The 12,858-nt window shown below is 46.0% G+C and overlaps 1 protein-coding gene across 2 annotated transcripts in view; it reads right to left on the bottom strand.

Annotated features, from left to right (window-relative positions):
- Window positions 1–12,858, bottom strand: part of TTPAL (alpha tocopherol transfer protein like) — a 29,452-nt gene that overhangs the window by 9,875 nt on the left and 6,719 nt on the right. The window contains exons 3-5 of one of the 2 annotated variants that reach the window (XM_001926994.5): window positions 11,450–11,643; window positions 9,197–9,307; window positions 2,146–6,530 (exon numbers count right to left, since the gene is read on the bottom strand). In XM_001926994.5, the coding sequence (XP_001927029.1) occupies window positions 6,258–6,530; window positions 9,197–9,307; window positions 11,450–11,643 (578 nt within the window). In that variant the 3' untranslated portion in view covers window positions 2,146–6,257. Of the gene's footprint in view, window positions 1–2,145; window positions 6,531–9,196; window positions 9,308–11,449; window positions 11,644–12,858 lie in introns of those variants that run through there. The other variant, XM_085004029.1, reaches the window with a different exon arrangement.

Genomic DNA, 12,858 nt, shown 5'->3' with positions numbered 1-12,858 from the left:
CTTTGAGGTCAGCAGTGTGCTCTAGGGATTCATCAAAGGCAGCAGCTGTGGCCGCCACTTTTACATGCTTTCAAGCTGGGAGAAAGCTTGTAGGCCCTTGCTGAATGTTCACTTTCTAGGTTGCTCTTGCTAGGATGGGAAATAAAACTCTCTTGACAATCAAAGATGCTCCTAAAGAATGGTCATAGACCTGGTTTTCAGTGCTTTTGATGTTCTGGACCAAAACCATAACTCAGGTGTAATTTAAACCAGGACAGCCTTTTTGTCCATTACAAGTCCCTGCTTGATTATGTTTTTCACGCATTCAAGCTGAAGTGAGTATTCGATAATATGAGCTGTGCATTTGACCTCAGTGGATTGATGGCAGATAGCAGGCTTATGCCTATCGATGTCATGTTCATCTCTTTACACTTCATCTATCCATCGTGTTACCTAGGAGATCAAATCAGACACCTACTGAGTGGTCTCCTAGTTACTGTTGGGTGACTCAAGCCACACTATGCCTAAATCCTCAGGTAAGGAAAAATAAGAGCCATCTCAGAATAGCATCTGGTACCAAGCAATGAGTAGACATTTGTCCCATTTTATAGATCAAACTGAGGTTTAGAAAGGTTCGTGTCTTGCCCACAGTTAGTAAGAGGCAAAACAGAAAAACAAACCTAGGGCTTTTTTTTTTTTTTTTTTTTTTCTCCTCAATTAAACCCCAGTTTCCCTTGGCCTATTAGGATGTAGGCAATAAGATAAACTAGAAACTGTTTAGAGACATGTAGGGGAACCAGTGAGGTCTCTAAACTACCCATCACTGATGAAGGAAAGTTAGCAGCTCCCTGAAGGCAGTAACTGCTATCTTCCCAGGTGAGGGGCGTCTTACCAGGTAAGAGGGTGGGCATTTTGTTAAAAATTTTTTTCCAGAAAAGTGGTACCCTAAAAGATTTTATATCCCTACCTTAAATATAATAACATGAAAGATTTGGGACCACTGATTATATGGGCGTGCTGACCAGTCCTATATGAAGAGTGGGCACTGGGGAAAATGAGGAGGTGTTGTAGAAAAAAGCCAGAAAGTGCTGACTCATAACATTGAAAGTAACTCCCATGGCTTGTAAAGTAACTTAAGTTGATCCCTGTAATACTGTTATGAGGTAAAAAGGATTGGAGCCAGTAGCTGTAGTTTTTCCAAATATGAGAAATAGACTTGAGTTCAGATTCCTAAGAGAAGCTGACCTGGAGAGCTGGTATGTTGCAGCTTAAGTCCCTGCCTATTGCATCATCAGAAGCCAACAGTAAGGATATGGCTATCCTGAGTGTTCTCAATCCACCCATCCCTAGCACACTACACCCACCACGGCGACCTAGCCTCTTCTCTGGGGAGACAGACGGGGGGCAGCTAAACAGTATGGGACCAGAGCGGATCAAGCCATGCCCTAGTCACCCCTCAAGGAGTGTGGAGTCACTCATAGGTGCTTCCAGAGAAAAATGTTCAACGACTTGGGTCTCAGAGGTTAAGAACTTGTGCTTTGTATTTCCCAAGAAATCAGAAAACAAGTCAGTTTTTACACTGACTTGGTTACCCTATAAGTCCTTCCTTTTCCCCTCTCTAGTCTGTCTGGGGGGCTAACTGCACAGCCTGGCTCCAACCATCAGGAGGAAATAGTGCCCTCCCGTAAGACTGCCTGGCCTTGAATCCTAGTGCTACTTCTTGACTAAGCTGTGTGTCCTTGGGCAAGCTGCTTAACGTCTCTGTGCCTCACTTTTCTCTACAGGGACAATAATTTTATTGAGGGTCCTTGAGCCTTAAATGAGATTATGTATGTGAAGCACCTAACACAACAGATGCCCAGCCCACATGAGCACTCAGGAATTGTTAGCTATCAAGTCAAGGCCAGTCTGGGAAGTCCATCTGGGTCTTGCTAGAAGTTTGTGTATCACCTCTGTCACTGTGTGCCTCTAGCTGCACCTCCTTTCTTCACATCGGTGTCTCTCACTGCACACGATCTCCAGAGGCAGCCAGCCAGGGAACACACATGCCGCCGCAGTACTTCTGGCCCCACCAGGAAAGAGGCTCTGCCTGGGCCGTGGTGCACCGTGAATAAACTCTCAGAGCTTTTACCCCAAGCTGTCGTCACAGAGGAGCTCCACACGCACTCAACCTTACAGAGATTTTTATTATTTAAGACCCAGTCATGCATACTAAAAGTACATGTTTTCACCATTTTGACTTAGAAAATGCACTAGAAAAATAAACTTTTGATCGAAACAAACACTGAAGTAGATGAATCCACCACGTGTCCCCATACTTGAAGCCAAACTGAATTTCAGTTTGAAGCGAGGAATGCGACCAGTGGCTGAAATGGTGCCCCTGTCTGGTCACACAGTCCACCTCTCACCCCTTCGGAGGGGGTGTCAGAGGCTCTTGGCCCCAGAGAAGTTTCAAGTGTTTCGTTTGTAACAGCTTCCCACCTGATATGCCGAGAGGCCAAGGCATATCCATCAGAATCCCAATGGCAGCTACTTAACTGCCCAACTAAACATGGCGCCAGTGAGATGAAAGGAAAAGCAGATAATTGGCAAAGAGTCAATTGGTCACTAGCGTTGCCATCCACAAATCAGCCTGGGCCTTTCCATGGAGCAGACCCTATAAAAGAATATTTGACTCTGACATTGTTTATTATTTCTATTTCAAGCAGACCATTTCTGAGTCAGAGCAGAAGGGCATTTACTTGAGATTTACAAAATTCACAGATCCCAGGACTGAGGCGCATGAGCAGAACTGACACCTCTCCTGAACAGTCGCTATGTTTCTATTTGGCATCTCCATATTCTCTGGCCACACGACAGCTACTTATTTTCCTTCCTAAATGAAAGAAGAGATTTCAAAGGAAAACTTTAAGGGAGTTCCCGTCTTGGTTCAGCAGGTTAAGAACCCAGCTGGTATCCATAAGGATGTGGGTTCGCTCCCTGGCCCTGCTCAGTGGGTTAAGGATCTGGCATTGCTGTGGCTGTGGTGTAGGCTGGCAGCTGTGGCTCTGATTGAGTCTCTAGCCTGGGAACTTCCATATGCCACAGGTGTAGTCCCAAAAAAGCAAAAGAAAAAAAAAAAAACCTTAAAATGAGGCATTATAATAATGCCACAACAGTACTGGAGCTTTCACCTGCCCAAATGAAAAAGCAATCCTATGACTGATCTGAGAATCAGGGCATTTAAAGCAACTGCCCACCCAGGAAGAATTCTGAAAGGCTTAATAGCTCATGGGAATTAAGAAAAAATATCTCTCATTACCCTGACTCTATTTCTGGCAAAAAAGTATCTGAACTGAAATGTTGGGAAACCCTTAAGGACAGGTGGCTTCTTGTGAAAGCAGGATGAAGTATAGGGGAGCTAGAGCCACCTTTGCCAAGAGCAAGTAAGAAACACAGGAGGGCAAGCCAGGGTTGCATTTCTGGCTGTTTCTATAGATTTGTCCAGCTTCTGCCCGTGAAGGGAGAATAGGATTCCAGGAAGAAGTATAGTATTCCACAATTTTGTTTAGAAAAGGAGGAAGACAATCTCCCACATCACCAGGCTGACAGATTCACTTGGAAGCTTTAGGTGTCAATTCATTCAGACCTAAATTTCCTAAAGAATAACCCAAATGGGGAAAAAACAAAACCTTCGATGCCAGGAACAAAGGGTTCAGAGCTCAAGAGTGTAGCTCCCCTTTGCCATATAGATGATTCAGGAGTGTTAAGTGGCTGATGCAAGGCCCCCTGGCAAAGTAAAGCTGACAGGTCTCCCGGTTTACTGTTCTTCTCCCTTACCTACACCACACTACCCTGAATTTAAGGAAAAGGTAATTTTCAGGTGTTGGTGAAATGCGTCGGAACTTTTCCCTGAAGGAAAACCAGTGTTCTCTTACTTGCTCTATCACTGTGACCTCACTACTGAGCGAAGCTCCCGGATGCTCCTATGGGCTCCCCCCAATCCGCTGGGGCAACTTTACGCAGACACCTGGTCAAGCCGTGTGGAGACCGCCATGTTTCCCACCCACTGTGGTCTTGGTTTCCCAGCTTGTTTCAAACCTCCTGATGTGCCAAAACCATTTGATCTCTCCAGAGCCAAAAGAAAACATAGCAGCTCCAGAAGGTAGACAAGCCTTGGCTCTGACTCCTTTCCGAAGCTGAATGAAATAGCTCCTTGATCCAACTGGAAACGTCTGGGAAATGGGCAACATCCTTCCTGGTCTTTGAGAAATTTCTCTAGATGAGCTTGGTCATCCCTCTGTTAGGACACACGGACAAAGGCAATTTGGCCAGGAATGCAATGCACAGCTTAAACCTTGGAAACTTGGTGAGGCTCAATGATTCCTGTCTAACTGTTTTTTAACTCTCTGTCCTCTCTGGGACTTAAGAAAACCTCTAACCAGTTCTCCCATCCAGGCAGTTGGGTTCTGAACCCTCTGCTATAGCCATCCCAGTCGTCCTATTTAGACCTTTCCAGCAGTGCTGGTCACATTATCATTGTCAGATGGGACTAGCGGCAGCCAAGGGTGTGCATTTTGACTTCCGGCCCAGCCAGGTCCCTAGAGCATCCAGGGTTATATCTGGTGAAAAGAGTTTTCCCTGGAATTGGTACTAACGAGGTAAGTAAGTTCCATCAACAGCTTTCTCCAGACATTTTAAAAAGTGCTAGAGCGTTGAACAGCTTATTAACAACTGACTGGCCTTTGAATTTCACAGGACAGTTCTAGTCCTAACAGCCATCCACCTTGCCTGCTGGTCTAACAAATGCACAGAGAAGGTACATACACAACGTGTGGTACTTGTCACTTTTTAACACAATTTGCATGGAATGAATATGAAAGGAAATAGGTCAAAAGCCATCAGATGAATCACCTAATATGACGCTTGGGCTAAGGCTCATTTCTTGACAGGAAGGGTCTAAAGTGCCGAAATGCAGAACTAACATTCAGTCTGGCTGGACACAAGAAAGAGAAACTCAAGTGGGTTGAGGGGAGTGGGGGGTCCCAGAATAACTTCCCCTTGTGTTCATATTCAGAAGCCAGAATTTATGAACCCCAAGTAACTTAACCATCCATCATTGCCAAGTTTAAAATATATTGCCAGAGTCTCAGGGATGAAAGGTATTCATCCCAAGATCCTGGGCATCTCACCTGCTCTCACGAAGGCCATCCTTTTCAAATTTAGTCTTCACCATGAAAAGAAAATTGGGTACTGCTGAGTCCCAGGAATATACATGTTAGTTTCTTTAAAAGGTGGGACCAAAAAGTGGCGTATGCCTCTGGGAAAGGCCCGTGCATACCACGAAAATCAGAAACCAACCACTGGGACCTAGAGAGTCATCTTTCTAGGCAGGAAACCGCTATCTAATATTTAATAGATAACTAAATCAAATCCCAGAACCTCAGTAGCAGCCAAAAGGGCCCTGGGCATCACTTCATTCGGCCTCACTTTACAGATGAGAAAACGGAGGCCCACAGAGGCTCAGTCTTATCCAGAGTCACACATCTGAGGCTGGGCCCAGGTCTCTCAATTCTTAGGCCAGAACTGTTTAAGCTCTGCAGACCTCCTGGCATCCAGGGTTTTAGGTACACAATAATCTAGGATCATGTATGACTCTATTGAGAACCAGGACTAAGGCTTTATGGGTTTGGGAAAAACTTCAGTTCCTATTGCAAGATTCAACCCATAAATCCCAGAGGCGTGAGGTCCCTGGCTCCCAAACTTGATCAGGAGGTGCTGCTTCTGTCCTGGTGCTTGCATCGTTCAGTGAAGGTGCTGTCCAGCCCCAGTGATGGACCTTCGTCATGAAGTTTCTTGAGGCACAGCCGAGGTCTGTAGTAAGGGTTCACGTGACAGACACAAACTCCCACCATCTGTGTGGCCATCCTGCAGGCTGGGCCAAACTTTTCACGGCCAATCAGGCTGTTTTATCCTGGAACACAGGATCAGAGTGACTTTGGTCCTGGTTTTTCTTGCTCAGAGATGTAGAAGAACCACACACGGCTTCTAAATCAATGGCTATACACTGGGATTTCAAACATGTGGGATCACTGGGGGGAGCCTCATCCGGGTCCATTGAGAGGGACTCAGTAACCGAGGGCTGGCCCCATGGCTCACCTTGGGGCTCTACAGGCTTGGCTTCCAAGCTGCAGTTTAATTACAAGGAGCAAGACAATCCATGGCACCTCAAACTCCCCTTGTGCCTCTCCAGAGGGAGGGGGAAAGGTTTTAAGGATGGCGACATGCACGGGGCCTGGCTAATAGCAGGAGTACAGCTGTGATTTCACGGCCCGCGTGGAGTCATCACACGGCGCATCTGGACCCAGCGCCTCGGGCGCCGGGGCCAGGATGCTGTCGCAGGGAGGGACCGGCTGGCAGAACTCCCTCACAAAGTCCTCCTCCGAGGCCAGCAGCACGGCGTTCCAGGCAGTGATGTCCAGCTCTCCAGCCGTGCCCCCGTACTCCTTGGGGAGGATGTTTCTTGGAAGGTTTGTGTGGAGAGAGTTGAGGTCAGACCCATGAAGGAAAAACTAAAGGAAATGAGATGAAAGCACACATGTCCTTAGGTTAATCAGCAACTTAGGAACCTTCACGGGAGGTGCTCAGACAAGTATCTGTTGAGTGAATAAAGGAATGGGTGATGCCAACTCTACCCTTCTGGTTCTTTGAAAAGCTTGAGGACCCTTAATCCTCTTTTTCTTACAGGCCATGTCCTCTTGGCTGGTCCTTCAAAATACTTCCATGGAGTTCCTGTTGTGGCTCAGCAGGTGAAGAACCCAACATGGTGTCTCTCTGGCCTTGCTTGGTGGATTAAGGATCCAGCGTTGCCTTAAGCTGTGGTCACAGATGTGGCTTGGATCTGGCTTTGCTGTAGCTGTGGTGTAGGTTCCAGCCACAGCTCCAATTTGACCCCTAGCCTGAGAACTTCATGTGCCATAGGTGCAGCTGTAAAAAGAAGGAAAAAAATCGAGAATTCTACCACTTCCCTGCCACTCAAATGGTACGAAGCCACCACCCCTTCTTAACCTGGCTTCCCACAATAGCTTCCTACTCTGTCTCCGTGCTCATGGCCTTGTCTCACCACAATCTGAGCTCTTTTCTGAGATCTTTTCAATCTGAGATCTTTTCAAGTCAGATCAAGTCACTCCTCTTATATGCACAGCCTTGCAGGGGGCCTACCTCACACAGACCAAAAGCCAGAGTCCATACAATGGGCCACACAATGTGCCTGTTGCTCGTTGGCCTCTAGCTCCTCCCACATCTTCCCTGCTTCTCCTCCAGGCCTGCTCCCCACTCAAGGTCATGGGTTGCTGGTCCCCCAGGTAACTGTAAGGTTCACGGCCTCACCTCTTTCAAGTCTGCGCAAATGCCAGCTTCTCAATGATGCCACCTCTAAGTGCCGTACTGAATACTACCACCCCTTCCCCCCTTCCAGCACTCGCTGTCCCTTTTCTCTGCTTTATCTTTCTCCATAGCACTTGGCACGTCCTAATCCTCGCCAACATACATACCCTCCCCTGTCTGTGTCTCTAGAATGTAAGCTTGGGGGCAGAGATTTTGGTCTGTTTTGTTTACTGAGAACATACTTGCACCTACTAGTTGATCTTCAAATATTTTTGAGTGAATGAATGAACACACAAAGGGCCAAGTGAACAAGATTATGGGCCACCAGACGTAAACTACCTCGTCCAAAGGCTGCTTTGGTGAAAGCAGGCTCCAAACAGGAGCCAACATGGGTTCAAACCCAGGCATGGAGGCCTCTACATGAGTGGTTCTCAAACTTGCCAATCGGAATCACCTAAGGAGATTTTAAAAGCACAGATTCCTGGGCTCTACCCTCGAAGAGATGAGTTAAAACCTTCAGGGAAAGGGCCTGGGAATCGATCTGGACTTGAAGTTCCCGCCCTTACAAACTTGAGATTCCCTGTATGTTTCCTCTTTGAAAAAGAGTACCAAGTTCAAGAGTATTTAAGTGACCAAAACCATGTTCCCAGGCTTAGGAAATAAGAAGAATACCGCCTGTCACATTTCAATCGCAGTCCTGGGAAAGGTTAAAAGAGAAGTGGCTTTTCAGGATAAGAGAAGAAGACTGTCTTTGAAATTGTCATCTAGCCTTTCTTTCTTTTTTCCTTTTTTTTTTTTTTTTTTTTTGTCTTTTTGTCTTTTCTAGGGCCATATCCACGGCATATGGAGGTTCCCAAGCTAGGGGTCTAATCGGAGCTGTAGCCACCAGCCTACGCCAGAGCCACAGCAACGCCAGGTCTGAGCTGCGTCTGCAACATACACCACAGCTCACGGCAATGCCAGATCCTTAACCCACTGAGCGAGGCCAGGGATCGAACCTGCAACCTCATGGTTCCTAGTCGGATTCGTTAACCACTGAGCCAGGACGGGAACTCCTAGCCTTTCTTAAATAGGAGTTAAACTAAAAACTCACCTATCTTGGAGTTCCCGTCGTGGCTCAGCAGAAACGAATCTGACTAGTATCTGTGAGGACACAGGTTCGATCCCTGGCCTCGCTCAGTGGGTTAAGGATCCGACGTTGCCATGAGCTGTGGTGTAGGCTGCAGACACAGCTCGGATCCCATGTTGCTGTGGCTCTGGCGTAGGCTGGCGGCTACAGCTCCAATTCGACCCCTAGTCTGAGAACCTCCATATGCCGTGGGTATAGCCCTAAAAAGACAAAACAAGACAAACACACCCTCACATATCTCATAAACCTTGAATTACTCCACAAACTTTACACAGCAAGACAACAATGAGGTAAACGGAAAGGCTTAAAATGGCATTTTTAAAGCCCAAGGAGCTGTCGTAAGAAATCATCATGAGTCTTTTTAACTACGTGCCCAATGACTACCCTTTTCCATGTCTTCTTCCACGTAAAATACAATGTTGGTTCACAATGCCCAAGCCAGGATATTAAAAAGTCTAAATGATCACAGAGTAGGGAAGCTCCTACAATAAAAATCTTGGCTCTGCTCTCTCCACTGTCAAACATTATATTCTCATCAATTTCACCTTCCCCTCACAGAAAGGACTGTTCATTTATTTTATCTATAACCCTGTACTTTCCAAATTAGTAGTCCCAGGGCAAGAATAATAAACTAAGTTTACTGTTGTTGCAATAAATTTGTAGATGTCACCAAAAAGGCACTAAAAAATTACAGTATCTTAGGTTGACAGAATCATTACTTACTCTGTTTGCTATTTTCTCCTTCAGAAATGGTTTTATGATGGCAAAAATGCCTTTAAATATTCGAGGTTCATTGACTACGTGGACTGCTTTTATCCGAATGGGGAAGCCGTCCTGTGGGGGAAGGGGAGGGGACGTTAGAACGCGTGGAGCATCTGGAAACTCTGTTACCACCACCTGCCTTCCCCATTTTCATCTTCATTTTTGGCCCCAACATCAGTGTGGTCTGATTCTCATCTCCTCAAAGGCAGCACAAGTCTGGGCTAAACAGAAACATGGGTCTTAGGGACAGGGTCTTTCTTAGGATGAGAGCTGGGTTAGGAGAGAGTGAGGCAAACAAATGGAGAGCTGGTTTTCTTGTGGCAAAAAAAAAAAGAAAAAAAAGAAAAAGAAAAAGTGGTCTGGGAGTTCCTGTTGTGGCTCAGTGGGTAAAGAACCTGTCGTAGTGTCCGAGAGGATGTGGGTTTGATCCCTGGCTTCGCTCAGTGGGTTAAGGATCCTGCACTGCCATGAGCGTAGGTTGCAGGGCTTGGATCTGGCACAGCTGTGGCTGTGGTGTAGGCCAGCAGCTGCAGATGTGATTCAACCCCTAGCCTGGGAACCTCCATGTGCCACAGGAGTGGCCATAAAAAGAAAAAGAAAAAAAAAGAAAAAATAGTGGTCTGAGCCTGTGTGCATAACCTAACAAATACCAGACCTTCTGGATCAGTGTTGCCCAAAGTGTATTTCTCAGGATGTTACTAGATGGGATGCAGTAGGCAACCAAATCTGAGAAACAGTAGACTAAATACAGTCAAACAGCTTTCCTTACCTGCAGGACCATTCAGGGCTTTCCATACGCCTAGGTTTACAGTGAAATTCTTAAGAAAGGAACATGCTAGACTGCCATTTGGAACTATTTTTTGTCTCCCATCAACTTACTGGGCTAGTTGATCCAAATGCATTATCCTGACACCTAGGTCTGCACAACATTTAGCAGAGGCATCCAAAGAAGAGCAGAAGCTAAGGAAAGCCAGAATTCCCATTTCCAGCGAGACCAAGGTGACATTTAAATCTTTAAGTAACCAGCTGAGGGCACTGTGGTGGCTCAAACACATGGTGGAGTTCAGTGAGAAGTGGGGTGTCACTGGTGCCTTACAGCTTACATAAGATAGCACCCCATGAGCTGGGTCATAAGAATGTGGGTCCAACCTGCCAGAGGTGGGAGATGTGGGCCAGCCTACAAGGTGTACGTCTCAGTTTCCCCCTTTCTTTCTTTTTTTTTAAGGGCTGCACCTGCGGCATATGGAGGTTCCCAGGCTAGGGGTCCAATCGGAGCTGTAGCCCCCGGCCTACACCACAACCACAGCAACGCAGGATCTGACCCGCATCTGCGACCTACACCACAGCTCACGGTAATGCCGTATCCCTAACCCACTGAACGAGGCCAGGGATCGAACCCACAACCTCATGGTTCCTAGTCGGATTCGTTAACCACTGCGCCACGACGGGAACGCCCTCAGTTTCCTCTTCTATCAACAAGGAAAAATAATTCTTGCCCTGTCTATCTCAGCAGATTCCCTGAAGAACTGAATAGCTTATAATGATTGTAAGAGTGCTTTACAGCAACAAGGATCTATTGTATGGCACAGGGAATTACAGCCATTTTTTTAATAATAATTCTGAATGGAGTATAACCTATAAAAATACTGAATCACTATGCTATACACCTTAAGCTACTATAATACTATAAATGAACTGTACTTCAATTTTTTTTTTAAAAAAGGGCTTTGCATTTGCAAATCATCTCATACACTGAGATGTGTAAGGAACTTTATGGTTCCCAGAGACCTGTGTAAAGAACATGAGAGAGATGTGACTGCATCTGACCAAAACAGCCCAATAGGGCTTCATGTCCCCACGTCCCACAGAAATAGGAAAGGCTCCATCACTTTGGCAGAAACACACTTTCTCAGTTTTACTTGTTGAGAATTTCTCTGCCTTTGGGACCAAGAAAAAAAAAATGCAGAAAGCATTTTTCTCATTCTTGGACTTTTACCCTAAAGCTGATCTTGCCCAGAAACTACTGGAGACCCTGATGAGAATGAGTGGTGAACCGGACTTTTAAATTTCTTCCCATAAAGCTTTTGTATCTTCCTGATTGTGGGGAGGAGTGGGAAATGGGGTTTGCGGGTCTGTGGAATTGGAAGTAAATGGACAGCGCCCTGGGGAAGCCAAACAACCACGGGAGAGGCACAAGATACATAGGGGCCATACCTGAAGGATGCCAATCACCTTTTTGGCAATGAAAGGGCCAAAATGAGATGCCTTGGATAAGCTCACTCCTTTGTAGTCTGCAAGAATGACAATTCCATTCACCTGGGTTTCTTCAGACTGGATGAGTTTTTCTAACGTCAGGTATGTGGCTCGGATGTTTTCGGTAATTGGATAGTTGCTTGGGATCCATCTGTCTAAGGTCATAAGAGATGGACAGTATATTACAGAAATGAATACAAACAAGTAAACACACCGGCTAAGACTCATTGCCATGCTAAAACTGTTGTTTAAAAATGGAAAGAATTCTACTACCATGAATACTTAGGTCCTTAAGCAGTAGCTGATGTTTCTTAATTTGAAACACAGCATCACATTCTGGAACGGAAATACAATTGAGGACTGACGTGGAAATGAACTCTGAAGTCAGATACACCTGGGGGTTTGATTTTTACTAGCTGTGTGACCTTGGGCAAATTACTTCCTCACTCTGGGCCTCATAAGTACATTGCCTCATAAGTAGAATTGGATATTAATACTTACCTTAATGGACATCTGTGCCTTTGTTTGTTTGTTTGTTTGTGCCTTCTGCCACCACATGTCCCCTTACCTTCGTACGACCACCCTGATTTTCCTTGGGGAACCACCTTTTCCCATGCTAGCTATACAGTTTGGGTGAACTGACTTCACTCCTATGTCCAGAGGTGGGATTGGCCAATGAGTACTACATCCTCCTGGCCAGAGCACGTGATCCAAGCCAGGGCAAGCAGAACCATGGGCACGCAGTTCTGTGACTGACCCTTTGGAAAGAGAAGACCTCCCATCCCTCTTGTAGTGAGTGGTGAGGCTGGAAGCTTGAGACTCAGGGACCCCATGAGGCAAGAGCTGATCTGAGAATGAAGCCCAGACCAAGGACAGCAGAGATGTGGATAGCTTTCTACTGCTGTAGTTTGAGCAAATCCCCCCTTCCAGGCTGGACGCTCCTTTAATGCTTCCCATGTATGCAAGGAGTCTTTCCCTCTTTGGAGAAAAGACGAAAATGGTAACTTTTGAGTGTTAACCACTATTCTCAAGACAATCTCACCAAGATCTGTGTGTCTCTTTCTTAGGAAGGTAAAACTCCACACACTTGCCACCAGTGGGACATGTAATACATGCAAAATTCCTGTGAAAAAAAACCTTTGTCTAAAAATTGTGCCAGCTTGCTGTTTAATGTTGGGCCAGTTAACCCCTCTGCTTCTATATAACTGGTTGTCATCCTTTGCAATCACTTATGTCTCAAAAGAGCTTATAAAAAGGCAAAGCCAGTACCTAGTTGAGAACAAAATCTGTCCCTTCCTCCTGCTAAAAAGTTGAGTTGGTGGGGAGAGGTCCAGATCTGCTCCAGACATATAGGGAAAAATTCATCTCAC

Source organism: Sus scrofa, chromosome 17 (genome assembly GCF_054392235.1).
Source record: "Sus scrofa isolate SSC_HxYL_T2T_F1_AM1 chromosome 17, Sscrofa_HxYL_maternal_Yorkshire_Landrace_v2.0, whole genome shotgun sequence".
Taxonomy (NCBI): domain Eukaryota; kingdom Metazoa; phylum Chordata; class Mammalia; order Artiodactyla; family Suidae; genus Sus; species Sus scrofa.
The sequence above is the reverse complement of the archived record's forward strand: the minus strand, read 5'-3'. Positions and strand labels throughout refer to the sequence as shown.